Source organism: Musca vetustissima, unplaced genomic scaffold (genome assembly GCF_032173495.1).
Source record: "Musca vetustissima isolate MV318-11 ecotype Yass unplaced genomic scaffold, APGP_CSIRO_Mvet_v1 utg23914, whole genome shotgun sequence".
In the NCBI taxonomy this organism is placed as follows: Eukaryota; Metazoa; Arthropoda; class Insecta; order Diptera; family Muscidae; genus Musca; species Musca vetustissima.
This window is the reverse complement of record NW_026872942.1, coordinates 76411-90357: the sequence shown is the minus strand read 5'-3', so window position 1 is coordinate 90357 and position 13947 is coordinate 76411. Positions and strand designations below refer to the sequence as shown.

General features: G+C 33.4%; 1 protein-coding gene across 1 annotated transcript in view; it reads right to left on the bottom strand.

The window, feature by feature from the left end:
* Positions 1–359: 359 nt before the first annotated feature.
* The window catches only part of LOC133321508 (uncharacterized protein CG43867), a 62041-nt gene continuing 48453 nt past the window's right edge, over positions 360–13947 (bottom strand). Inside the window, exons 3-11 of the mRNA XM_061530595.1 lie at positions 13111–13348; positions 9872–10413; positions 9386–9808; positions 9046–9325; positions 8866–8978; positions 8588–8797; positions 3018–3113; positions 2487–2828; positions 360–1690 (exon numbers count right to left, since the gene is read on the bottom strand). Coding sequence (XP_061386579.1) covers positions 383–1690; positions 2487–2828; positions 3018–3113; positions 8588–8797; positions 8866–8978; positions 9046–9325; positions 9386–9808; positions 9872–10413; positions 13111–13348 — 3552 coding nt within the window. The 3' untranslated portion in view covers positions 360–382. The remainder of the gene's footprint in view (positions 1691–2486; positions 2829–3017; positions 3114–8587; positions 8798–8865; positions 8979–9045; positions 9326–9385; positions 9809–9871; positions 10414–13110; positions 13349–13947) is intronic.

The window sequence follows — 13947 nt, the reverse complement described above, 5'->3', positions numbered from 1 at the left end:
TATTCATTTTTACTATTGTCCTTAATCAAGAAAAAATAAAAAAAAAATACATTTGTTGTGTAACAAAAAAAAATTTATACTAACTTCTTCTGTTTTGGTGTTGGAAAAGTACAGAGTTTTCCCACAAAGAAAAAAAATAGTCTATTTAACTTAAATTTCGACTTTAGTTTTTCTGAATCACTTGCCCTTAAAACTATTTATATACATGATGTTTTTTTTTTTAATTTCTTATAAAAAATTATACCGTTTTTATCTAAAAAATCTGTTTTGTTTTTGGTTTTTCATGCCTACTCCAATTAGGCATATTTCTTCTTCTCTTCTCAAAAATAAAGTCTCTTTGTTTGTCTTATATCTGCTGCTGCTATTTACAATTTATTCTCTTCTATTTTATTCTCTGATGATCTGGTGTACTCTTCAGAATATCCGGCTGATGTGGATTATGATGGTGATGATGATTTTGACTATGCAAGGAATTCAGTGTACCTTGATGTGAGCCACCTTGTGACCTCGTGCCGCCACCATGATCGCCGCCACTATAGTGTGAGGAACTTAATGTGTGTGAGTGATTGGAATTCAGCGTGTGCGTGGCATGTGAATTGAGGGTGTTGTGGGCCGTCGTTGTTGCATTGGTTGACATGCCAGCCGTGGTGTTACCACACAATGTTCCTCCAACTGTAGTGGCTCCCGTACCACCTGGTGGCCGTGATCTTATAGATCTGTGAGAACCATTACGCGTTAAAGAATTCATGTGCGGTGTACCGGGCACTGTATGACCCAAAGCATTCATATAATCAGCAATTAGCAGAGTGATTTCCAAAATTTTCGGTTTGGACATGGCAAACAAAAGTTTTTGTTCATGTGAACCACATGAGGCCAAGGTGTCCTCGTTCGACACAACCAACATAAAATCGTCCTGACAACCACCAAATGTCATAACCGAAGTATAAGGATATCTGGCCAACGGAGCCATGGTCGATAATTCCAAAACGTTGAGAGCATCCTCTGATACCGCCAACCAAGCCATGGCTTGATCCGAGTGTCTGGGTTTAGCTTGAAAGAGGCTGGCACCAAAATATGGCCACTTGCGACAACAGGTCAAATAGATGCGTACACAATCCAAAGTGCTGCGCCCCTTTAGCAATATCCATTTCGTTATTAAAGATTCTTGTATATCCTTCAATTGTTCCGGATTTAAAGCGTCTCTATAACGATATGGATAGAATTTATCCAATGCTTTAATGCCCACATTTGTGGTGGCACTCTTGGACTTTTCATGCGAATAATCGCCCATATCGATTTGAGCCATTAGTGAAGCCAATTCCAAAGCTAAATCACGTGATAGCGGAAAACGTCCCTGGACAATTTGACTGTTGGTTTGATAGCACAGCAGTAGGCGTTCTTTGTCGGTTTCAAATTTCACCGTGTGTTTCCAGTATAGGCGATTTTTATAGGTCAACTGTATGACACGTGTATTTTCAAATTTACCCGAACCTTTTTCACGCAGCGCCGTTTCCCATTTCGAGATGACATCACACAGTTTGGCCATGGGATCGAGATAATGTTCTAAATCTTTTTCAATGGGATCATCACTGAAGAGACAAAAGCCGTTGGAGGAATCACGAGTGCCGATTTCTTGGGCCAAAGTACTTTGGAATTCTTCGATTGTTGTTGAGCCATCAAATGAAACGACCTGGAAGAGATAGAAAGTAGTTAGAATATTAAAATATGAATACAGATGTTCACCCATATCCGATGGAGTGATATAAACTGAAAATTAAAAAAGGCAACAGTCCTTTATATATTCAACAGGTCTTTGAAGAGCGGGACTGGGACATAGAATAGCATCCTCAAGTCTTCTATAATGAAAATATCTATCTGCTGAGACCCATAGACATTTATCCATTGATATGTATTGGAAAATAAGTCAATAATTAGTTTGTACCTCCAAGAAATCCCATGTTTACAAAGGATCTATCCTTTATATAGGTATCTAAAGTTCCAATATATTCTCATGATTTTCAGAGGTGGAAAAAAGTAAATATCAATATTGCACATAGTCCTGACTTACAGAAGGCAACTTTTATTGTCCGAATTCTATAGTTTGTAGGTGAGAGAGCCCTTGCGGCAGGTAAAATTGCTTAATGTAATTTTGTATTAGATCGGCGTCTATTTGTGTACTATTTCTAGGTTGACAAAAAATGAATTCCGAGTGCCTCGAATACTAGAGGATGATAATTGTAACATATATTTGGACTTTACATGCTTTTAAAGGGTATGATATCTAACACCTCCTTATACTACTGGATTAATAATATCAGATTCATTCAGAAGACCTTGAAGTATTGTACGGATCCTTTTTGTTTTAAGGTCGATCATTGACAATTTCATTAAAATTAAACTGATTGTTTCGTAGAAAGGTGGATGATTATTAAAACCCCTATTCAACCCTCTAGTAAAAGAATTTCGAAAGACTTTTTCTCACTCACCTGATACGTTGAATTCATCATATGCACCGGTATGGCATGTGGCAACGAATGATGATAGGGATTCTTTAGCAAAATCGATAACACCTCCATACGTGAAGGTTTCGTTTCACGACCACCATTCTTTAAGGTTCTCTCCAGGGCACGTTCACAATAGGCAGCATATTTACCGGTTTCGGTTTTCGTATCGGCATTGCGAGACAAATGCAATTTCAAATACCACAATAAACGGCTGGACTTGGGCACAAACAAAGAGACAGCTAAGGCCAATAGTTGCCAGCCTTGGACGAAGGAATAGGCGGGAGGATTGGATTTGCAGTCTATTATTGGAGGAGGTACAGGAGCCTAAAAGTAAATGCAAGGGTATATTTAAAAACAAATTATGATACACAAATTCGCTTTGAAATAGAAAACGAAATTGAATAAGGGGAGGGGAAAAAGATTTACATGCATTTTTTTTCGGTATGAGGTAGTAGGGTTAGCTTTTTTGATATTGTACTGAACTTAAAAACTAAAACAACTCCTTTTCAATACCTGCAAGGATGTTGGTGAACTGCCATTTGCTTGAGCATTACCACTTTGCTGAGTATCACAGGCAAATAGACTTTGCGTGGCACATAATAGTAGTTGCTGTAAATTTGTATTTTTCGGATTTCGATTTTTTGTTTGTTTGGAATGGAATTTTGGTCATTCAATTGCGTTCGATAGGTTGATTTGATATTGTTGTTTTTTTTTGTATTTGGAATAAAAATTGTAAACAAAGAATTGGCCAAAGAAACAAAAGAAGAGAATAGGAAAAAGTGCATTAAAATTTTGTTTTCATTTCAAAGAATTTTGAATAACAACAATTTTTTATACAGTGAACACAATTTCCTTATATTAATTTATGATTAATGGGCACAGTTTTGGGTTTTTTTCATTTCTTATTTAAAGAAAATCATAAAAATTATAAGAAAAAGCGCCAAAATGTTAATAGAAAAAAATTCATAACACAGAAAAAAGTCGTAACAAAAACAACAAAAATATGATTCATTAAAGAAAAAAGCATAACAACAAGAAGGAAAAAAATGCACTCAGAAGTAAAAAAATGCTCATCTATTTTGTATGTAAGTAAATAAGTAGTGGCGAAACGAGAGCAACAAACACACATAGTTTGGCTATGGTTTTATTTTTTATATATATTAAAAATATATATATTATTTATACATAACAAATAAATTAATAGAAATAGTTTAAAATTTGCATATAAAGCAGAAAAAAGACATAGATAAGTAAATATGATGATATATTAATATATTTATGTATATATTTATATTTTATTTTTTATATATAATAAACTATGCTGCTATATTATAATTTTGTATTTGTTCTAATTTTTCGTAATAGAAGAAATTCTGAAAATTTACAGCAATTACATGTATGTACGGTGGTGTATGTAAAGTTAACTTGTTCATCTATATTGAAGTTTTTTGTATTGTGGAGTTTTTTTATTATTGTTTTATGTAAAAATGTTGCAATCTCTTTTGTTTGTAGAAAAAATATGTGGTAAAGACAAGTTTAAAACGGCATCAATCAATAACTTTTTTATGGTCAGTGTATATAAACTAAGTGTTGGAGTTTTTATATTAATATTACTAATTATTTCAAAGAAAATATACAAAACTATCAATTTTAAACTTGAAAGAAAGAAAATCCTGTATTAAAACAGGTCAAAACATTTTAGATCAGGTTTTTATTAAATTATGTATGTTTTGTATTTTTCCTTTTTATTTTATATTAATGGTATATTATAATTAGTTAATAGGTTATTGATTAGTGTACATAAATTACAGGCATGCATTATTTTTCTAATAAATTTACATTTGAACAAATACAGGATTAATTTTATAAACAAAGGAACATTTGTGTGTAAATTATTTTATAAAACATCAAATTAGTTATAGTGAAAGCTGCATTAAAAGCTGTACGTAATCTAATGAGAAGCTCTTGCCGAATCCATTAAAATAACAGAAAATGAAAAAAATTACTTTGAAAATACGAAATATTTTTAAATTTTGTAAAGCGATGGAAAATTGTACAACATACGCTTCGAAAACTGTTGGAATAAAATTTCTGAATAGATTAGAAAATACTTTAAATGAAATAAATAATTGTTTTTATATATTTTATTTTCCAAAACAGTTATAGTACGTTTACATAGTACCGGTTTGTTTTAATCCTGTAGATTTAAATTGTCAAATTCATTACATATATGTCAAATAAATCTTCATAGAGGAGGTTAACACGGCAAAAAGTTCTAATCTAAATGCCGTTTAGTGACACGTAGTTATATTGGAGATAACATTTGTCAAAATTTGTAAGGCTTTGAGAACGTATAGGAGACGTTAATAGTACGTTTACATTCTATTAGATTTCGTTAATCCAGTGGATTTAATTTGTCAATTTCATTCCATCCATAAAAAGTTCTAATCTACATGCTCCAAGAATGTACGTTAAATCATGTTTGGCAAAGAAAACAGCTGATCTCCCTAATCATAGTACTTGATAAAACCTAATTTATTGTTGAGAAGCTCTAGATTATTAAACTTGACTTTTTATATGAATTGCTGTCCGTATCCAATTAAACGTATCTCCATAAAAAATCGATTCTAGAACATTCTTTTGATAATGTATTAATAGGGTAAATACTCTAGGAAGCTGATATGAGTTCAATATTAGAAGTGAAGCCAATTTCCAAGATAAATCATGTAATAGCCGAAAATGTCCCCATACAAAAAAGGATTTGATGTTATCTAACTATTAAGTCCTTTGTCGGTTTTAAATGTTACGGCGTGCTTCCAGCAAATACAATTTTTGTGGGTCATTTGTATCACACGAGTACTTTTAAATTTACTGGAAATTTTACGCGTAGTTATTTTTTCCAATTTGATAGTTTGGCCATGGGCTTAATAAAATGTGCAAAAAAATTTCCAATGGAATTGTGATTTAAGAAATAAAGGCTCTCTTTAATGTGTTAAGTCTATCAATTCCTTTGGAAGGTTTCGATATCGATATAAACCTTATAATGAAAATCAATGACAGAACAGCTGAGTCTATTCAGAGTTGCAATTGTAGACATTATTGTTTTACTCATCTATGAGAAAAATCTCTGGAAAGGTATTCGATCAATAGAAAGCATACTGAAGACTTTCTTTGTATATAGACCATTAAAAAGTTTATCTATGGAAATCCTGATCTTATCCTACACATTTTATTAGGTATTTTGCATAATACTGCGTTTGAAACAGATAGGTCAGTTGTTTGTTTAGAGTTGTAATTGTAGACACTCTTTTTTTACTCTTAAGTTATTTAGATCAATAGAAAGTCTCTGGAAAATATTTCTATAATTTGAAACCGTCCTACAGTAATCTTGTTTATTTTTATTATTTATAGGTATATTCGTTTACTCAATAATTTGTAGAAATTGTTACTGGATAGTCTTCATTAAAGCAAAAGTCCAGCAAAAATGAGTGAATTGAGAGAGAAAATTTGACAGTTGTGTTACCCAATAAAGATTTTCCAGTATCAGCTGACATTTTTGTAAACAAACAGAACATAGTAAAAATTGGTAGATTCTTCCAGTACGGGAACAAATCAAGTGGATTTAAGGCGCATTTAGACTCATGGTACAATTATAAAAGGTAACAGCAAATCCCAGCTGATTTGATTCCAACGTAATACTAGTGTCAATATGAATTTGACAAATTGTGTTTTTAAAAATCACCCAATAGGAAAATTGGGTGATTTCTTGAAGGAATTACTCGATATTCCCAGCATTGTCATATGTGTTACACATATATATGGCATTGGCTCAATTAAAGGAAAGATGTGGAAGCGATAGAAATATAAATTTGATAGATTTTCATTCATGTTTTTCAATTTTTATTTTGAGGATTCGAAAATATTCCATTTTCAAAATAAAAATAATTTGATGATAATTTGTTTGTTTGTTTGTTTACATTTTTCTGTCAAATGAGTTGACACTAGTAGAACTTACAACAACAAATTTCCATGTGGTTGTTGTATCGTTTTTTGTACAACAACACTTGCTGTTACCTTTTATTATTATACCATGAATTAGACTGTACCTTCTAATCGACTCGATTTCTTAATTGAGTTACTGAATCCAGGCTGTTTAGCCCAGTACCAAAAGAATATTATGTTGATATGTCACGTATATACTGTGACAGTTTTTGTCGATATTTTCATAATTCTAGTAGGAATTGCTCTCCATTAGGTGAAAATTGTATAAAGACATATATGATTTGTTCCAGTACTTTTTTAAGGGAACATTTAAAAATCGCTCTCTTAGTACAAAACAAATTGGAAAGTTCGGGAACGCAAATCTAGTAAATATGCCAAAATTAGATGGTAATACTTCAAAATCAAAATAACAGCCAATCAGAAGTTGGCATTCCTGTTTACCATTTTTACTCGGATAAATTTTTCGAGCAAAAAGTTTACGAAGAGAACGCCACTTTGTTTTGTGTTCTCTTAAATTTGGTTCAGTGTTTTACCAGTTTTGTGGTTTCAGGAACGGTTTTCGATTAAAAAGTTGCAAAACTTGTAAAATTGGTAGGTTATTTTATGTTCTGGAACGGAACTATATTGTATTGTAGCATTTATTAGTACCATTTCAGCACCTGCAAGAAACGCATACCTGAACCAACAAAACTAGTAAAAAGTTCAACCAAATTAAAGAGAAAAAACAAAATGGCTTTCTAAAACTTTTTACTCAAGCAATTTGGGCGAGTAAATATGGTAAAGAGGAATGCTAACTTCTGATTGGCTGTTATGTTGATTTTGAAGATTTCTGCTCCGAACTCGAATTATTTTGTATTCTGAGAGTGATTTTGACATTATTCCCTTTAACTAGCTTTACTATTAATAAGTACTGGAACAGAATTCTGATGCTGCCATTTTTTGTTAGGTAACTATTTTGAATTTAAAGCATTACCATTTTTTTTACTTATAGGAGAATTGGCACATTTTATGGTGCAAAGGCAGTGTTGTATTTGAAATTATGTTGATTTAGCAGAGGATCTCGACTTCATATGTTAATTGGGTGATTAAATAATGTTTAGGCCCACTGAGTCTTGTGAATTTACGAAGTCTTTATCTGCGAATTGGTTTTTAATTTACGATAGTTGAAAAATGTGGGTTGTTAAGTTAGTTGCACCAAAAGCTGTGCTAGTTATTAAATCTGCATTGTCATAGAGAGTAGCTTGTTTTGCCCGGGACAAGACTTATTAATAAGGCAATCAAGGGAGACCATGTGGATATCAGCTGTCAAAACCCATTATTGTAAATCGACTTCCATTATGAAAACGTAAACAAAGTCCAAGTTTTTGACATTAGAATTCAGAAAAAAAACAGCTGATGTTCGCTTGCTGAGTGACCTTATCAATATATCGTGGTCTGGGATTTTTGAGCAGTATTGATTCTGTATTATTCTGTTGTAGCCTTTAAATTTGGGAAATATTTTCTATTTTCAGAAATTTGCAGAATAGATATCTATATACAAAGTCGATTAATCGATCGCCCTATATGTCCCTACTGCTATATAAGAGCTTTGTTCCCGCAAATTAAAGACCTCGTTGTTAAATAATAGCGTAACTTTTTGAGGCAAAACATGAGATCTGGTTCTCCAATATCTAAATATCCTTATCATGATCGATATTTTTATTAAAAAATAAAGAATGAAGAAAAAAGCTTTTCTTTATCCCCATATAATTTAATGTTGATATTTTCCTCTTCCTATTGGTGCTTTATGTATTCGGTGAATTCGTAATAGCTTGCTTGATCCGCTTTCACTAGATTTGTGATGTTAATATAGGTATTTGTTTGGGGTATTTTGGTTTTAGTTAGTGTTCTCTAGATGGACTAAAGACAGTGGAGTGGTTGTGTTATTGGGTTTCATTTTTGCCAGTTTTCTCTAAAACATAACTAAACTAAAAAACAAACTATAACATCAACACAAACTAAATCTAAAACTATAAAAGAAAACCAAAAAAACTAAACAAATAATCGTAAACAAGAAGCAATTTGCAACTTAAAAAACTTACGCGCGTCTGCTTGCCCAGTTTCTTGTTTACCTGGACGCCAACACTAAGCTTTTGGCCCGTGTGCCGGGATGTTTGTTTGATGAGAATGCAAAACATTTCCGAATGTAATTCGGGCATATCCAGGCAATGTTGCAGAGCATTTTGGGCCAGTACAACATGATAATCGATGCCGGGTTGATTTACGGCCACGGACATAAACAATTGAATGCTCTGTAAGGGAAAGGAAAATGAGGGAGATTAGAAATCAGTTACCAAGAACAGGAAATAGTTTAACATACCTTAAATAGTTTAATGGCTTCCTGATGCATACTTTCGGTATGCAGTGTACACATGGGAGCGGTAATTGTGTCTTTGGTGTGTAACAAAATAGGATGGCGCCAAATAACACAGTCTGCAGGGAAAAAGAGTGTCAATATTTAGTAAATAATTTTTATTTTGTTAGTGTCCTGGTAACTTACTAGGATCTCCATCGGTTTCCATGAGTTTTTGCACCAATTGTTCATATTGTGTGCCAGCACTGGGTCCACCACCCGAAACCACGGTCAAATTGTATAACCAATTATCCCGTTCGGCCTTGTTGGGCAATATCAAATATGTGGGACCCTGATGGGCAGGATATATGGCCACCGTTAAATGGGCCTGACTTTGGGGATCCTCTCTTTCCTCGGAATCTGAATCGGAAACATGTTCCACTTCTTCGACTCGAGCATCACGCATGTTTATTTGACCCAGGGGATTCTAAAAAAATTTAGAAATTTTTATAGAAAATACATTTGTTGAGGTTATGTTTCGACCTACGGTTTCATTGGGCGCCTTAAAATACAAAAACATCTTCCCCAACAGCACACACCAACATTTCTTGGCGTGACCATTCTTCACCTTGGTTACCCAACCCTGCAGTGTGGGCTTTTGATCTTCTCTACTCAGCAGCAGTTTGGTGGCATTTCTTCTTTGGACATTTTGTAGAACTCGGATCCAATCATCCATTGTGGCATTGGAATCGGCAGTGAGATAATAGACTTTTTTCCCCGTATCAATTTCAAAGGTGGAGGCACCTTCGGCTTTGCTAATGCGACAGGCCTCATCAAGCATTATCTGGCCTTGGGGTTTGCGGTTAATGTCATGTTGGCTCTTCCAATAGGTCAGGGTGCCATTTTTCAAGACAAACCAGCGTTTACGCCAGGTCTTTAGCTTACCACCCAATTTGGCCAAATGACCAGCCTGGGGACGAGAATGATTTATGAAAAAATATTCTTTTGGTTGGGGAATTTCGCTTTCACTTACCTTTTCCAAGGACTCCAATTTCTTACTGGGCGAATCTACATAGGACTGGCGCATCAACAGCGATGGCATACTAGCATCCATGGGACACGTGGACTCCGAAACAGCATCGGGCGGCAAAGCATAATCGTCGGATAGGCCTGATTCAAAGGAAATATCTGAAATTACTGTGCCACGCATTTGATGAGGGATACGTAGATGATGATTGTTGGCAGACGTCGAGTTTCTCTGATATTGTGCCGGATTGGTTTGTGATGGTGATTTGCGCATGATTGCATTGGTGTTATTCGGACTCAAGTGGGAATTATGGATATTGTGATTGTTGAGATGTGTATAGGGTAGGGGCATGGTGTTGTGATGATGATTCTGATTTTGATGATGTTGGTTGTGGGTAATGGTGTTGTGGTGGAGTGTTGTTGTTTGTTTTTTACGCTGTTGGAGTTTGGGACTGGGACTTTGATTGCGAATTTGTTGTTGTTGATGATGATGGGACTCATGACGTTGATGATCATCTGAATGTTTGTAATGATGAATAATACGATTGACTATGTATATATTTACAGTGCAAAATAGTTATGATTTTAGAAAATGGGTTTCATGTTATGAAACCGGGTAGGGAAGGTTTCCATGAAAGAATTTATGAGGAAGAAAGTCGTAGAGAGTGAGAGGAAAAAAAGAACCATGCATTGCAAATTTGATGCCAGTCGTATGAGCAAAGTTCGATGATATGAATCACAATTCAAAAGGTATGAAGATAACCAATGCAATAGAGAGAGAGAGAGAGGAAGTTTGAAAGAATTTGAGAGCGAGCGATAGAGTCATGCAGTTATGCCGCGTTTATGTTCGGGAAATGCAGTTTCGTGTATTTGGTGTTAGAATTTAAAAGTTTTGTTTTAGTATTTTTTGTATTTAAAGTTTTTTTTTAGTTTTATAATATGCAAGAAGTTTGGGGGTTTTAAGGGATTGAGGAAAAAAGGTATTCCGCAACAACTAAATAAATATTTTATAAAAAAGTAACGTAATAATAGATTAAGGAAATAAGCTATTGTAATAATATGCCTACCGAATACTAATTGATATTTTAAAATGGAACCATGTTACGATGTACGAAAAGAACATGACACAATAAAATATTCGGTTAACTGTCAAAGTGCGTAGTTTCTATGTGCAATGTTGCCAACCATGTGAAAAATTACTGGAAACTATTTGACAGATGGACAAAAATAAAAGACGCCATTCATTCGAATGACGCCTAAAAGCTAAAGCTCCAGCTGTATGAATTTATATATATAGACATTGGAGGGTTATAGTATGTCTAGTCCACAACTTGCAACAATGTACACATTTTTACTACGATACAAATTTTTCGTTATGATAAAGCAAAATAAATAGTAGATTCTATCTGTTCTGGAACAGATCAAATAGGTATAAAATGATCGTAGCAAATATAATAAATAATCTGGATTAGATGAGCCGTTACAAACATAAATATCTAATAGTTATTGGGCGTATCAATGATAACAGGACAATACAGTTATACTGAACATGGTCCGACAATGAGATTTAGTTCTGAGATCCCAAATTGCCAAGCTATGTACACTGACATCTGTCTGCGGTCACATAATTAGCCGAAGACATAACGCTATTGTGATAGAAACTATGTTCAAGAAGAATCAGCATGCCATGAATTATATTTTAATTGGGCGCCATCGTGATATGGTGTTTCTCTACATTAATATGTATCTATATATTTTTGTTAAAATTATAACAACAATATAATAGATGAGGTAACCAATAATTCTACCACCTGCCCCTGGAGGTCGTTTACTGAAATCAGTAGAACATTTTCGATTTTTTCCTTTTGTACAGGAATACCAGGATTTCATCTCCAAATTGTTCAATTGGGCGCCAAGATATCAAAACGTTTCCAATCGAATCCATTCTGCATGCAATTTTTCGGAAATCAGAAGACAGATTTTAAATATTTATAAAATCCTAATCACATTTCCCATCGATCTGGATTGTGTCAGATGCTGATCAGGAGCATGTACCAACTTATTAGTGCAATTTGGTTAGAGGAATGTATGCCCAATGATTGGAACCTTAGCATCCTGTGTCTCGTGTACAAAAAAGAATATCGAAAGTCGATCTTTAAAAGTCGACTTTGCGATTTCCTCAAATATCAAATGTCGACTTCGATTTAGACTTGTATATTAATCAATTAGTCGAAAGTCGATTTACTTATCTCTAATGCAAAATCGACTAAATTTTTTTATATGAATTGTTGTCAACAGACGAAATAAAGATCTGGAATATGGCTGTATGAGAATAAACCAAGTATTAATGAATAAATCGAAAGTCGATCTTGAAAAGTCAACTTTGCGATTATCTCAAAGATCAAAAGTCGACTTCGTCTTTTCAATATAAAAAGTCGATTAGTCGAAAGCCGATTTACTTATCCCTTTTTGGCAACTAACATCGTCATTCCCTAAGAACAAGAATATTATTGTTTTATCCAGCCATCCAAATTTTGTCTTACTTAATTTTGTATTAATTATTTCCTTTTGAGTAAATTTATATTTTAAGTAAAATAATCGATTAATTGAAAGTCGATCTATGCATCCCTAATGTATTTAGCTTGCCAAAAATATTAGGCATTATGATGTTGAAAATTACAAATCGTGAGGGATTCACAAATGGAAGGCATTATTTTATAATAAAAAAATATACAAATTTATATAAAAACAAATCGATTAAAAAAAGAATAAACTATTTATAAAAAAAATAAAATCTCAAAGCATATTTACAGACTACTAAAGTAAAACTCAAGCATAAACTATAGAACAAAGAAAGGAAAATTAAAAATTTTGGGGATTTTTCATTTGGGGAAAAATTGGGGATTGGCACACAAACTTCATTTGGAATTTTTACGGTTCATTTCGCAATTTTTTCTTTTATCAGTTTTTTTTTTACCATTATCCAAAGACAATATATGTACAACGGAATTTTCAAAATATGGCGGGGTACATATATTTGTCATAACTATGGAAAACATTTGGGAGTACTACCAACAAATCATTAACTACGCAGGCAAGTTGTATATAAATATAAAATACAAATAATAATACTATATAAATTGGTAAATAAAAAAAACACGAGAAGTGTATATTTTATACACTTCTTTTGGAAGAGGAACGAAATTTTATAACAATTAGTGTTGGGGTTTTGTAGTATCTACATACCTCGTGCTTTTGTATTTTTAGGACTCTCAGAACCACTACGTTTAGCTGGACTCAACGATGAGGAAGTTTTACAACTTTTCGATGGACTGGAAGCACTACCGGAAGTTGATGTTTCCGTATTGTCGGTACTCGATGAATTATGTGAATTGTGTGTTAGCATAACAGCATGATCTTCCCCATCGCTCGAATCATCCGATGAGTCGCCGGTAAATGGCATGGAACGTATTTGAGAGGCGCGCTAGAATGAGAACAAAAAATTAAATTTATTTTTTATGAAAATCGAAAAGATAATAGTAGGAAATGATTGAGAATAATGAAAATATTTGTGGGAATGTAAAAGCTAATAGAAATAATCTAAGGAGCTCTATCTATTATAGGTCTAATATATTAAAAACAAAAATATCCCTATTATATATAAATATGTTGAATATTGCGACTGATTGCATAATTGGCAACACATATATTTTAATTAGAGATCCCTACATTAATCGGTTACGATAAGAATATATGGTTACTCTAAATTAAAGGAGAGTTATCAGTTCGTCCTCGGACGGCTCACAAGAAAGACGTAAAAATTTTAAATGAGTATTACACGCCCACGGGCTTAAAAATAGATTTTTACAAAATGGCGGTTGTTAAGCGTTCGCTTAACTAACACGTGTGTTTTTAAATACGGATAACCTATAAATTACGAGTCGTTCAACAGAATCTAAACAGCTGCGCATGAAATTTTTAATTTTCGTAAATTTAATAACAAAAGAAGATGCTTTTCGCAACTATGTGACTCCTTCACAGTAGAAGAGTTCACTGATACACAAGGCTTAGAAAGTCTGAACA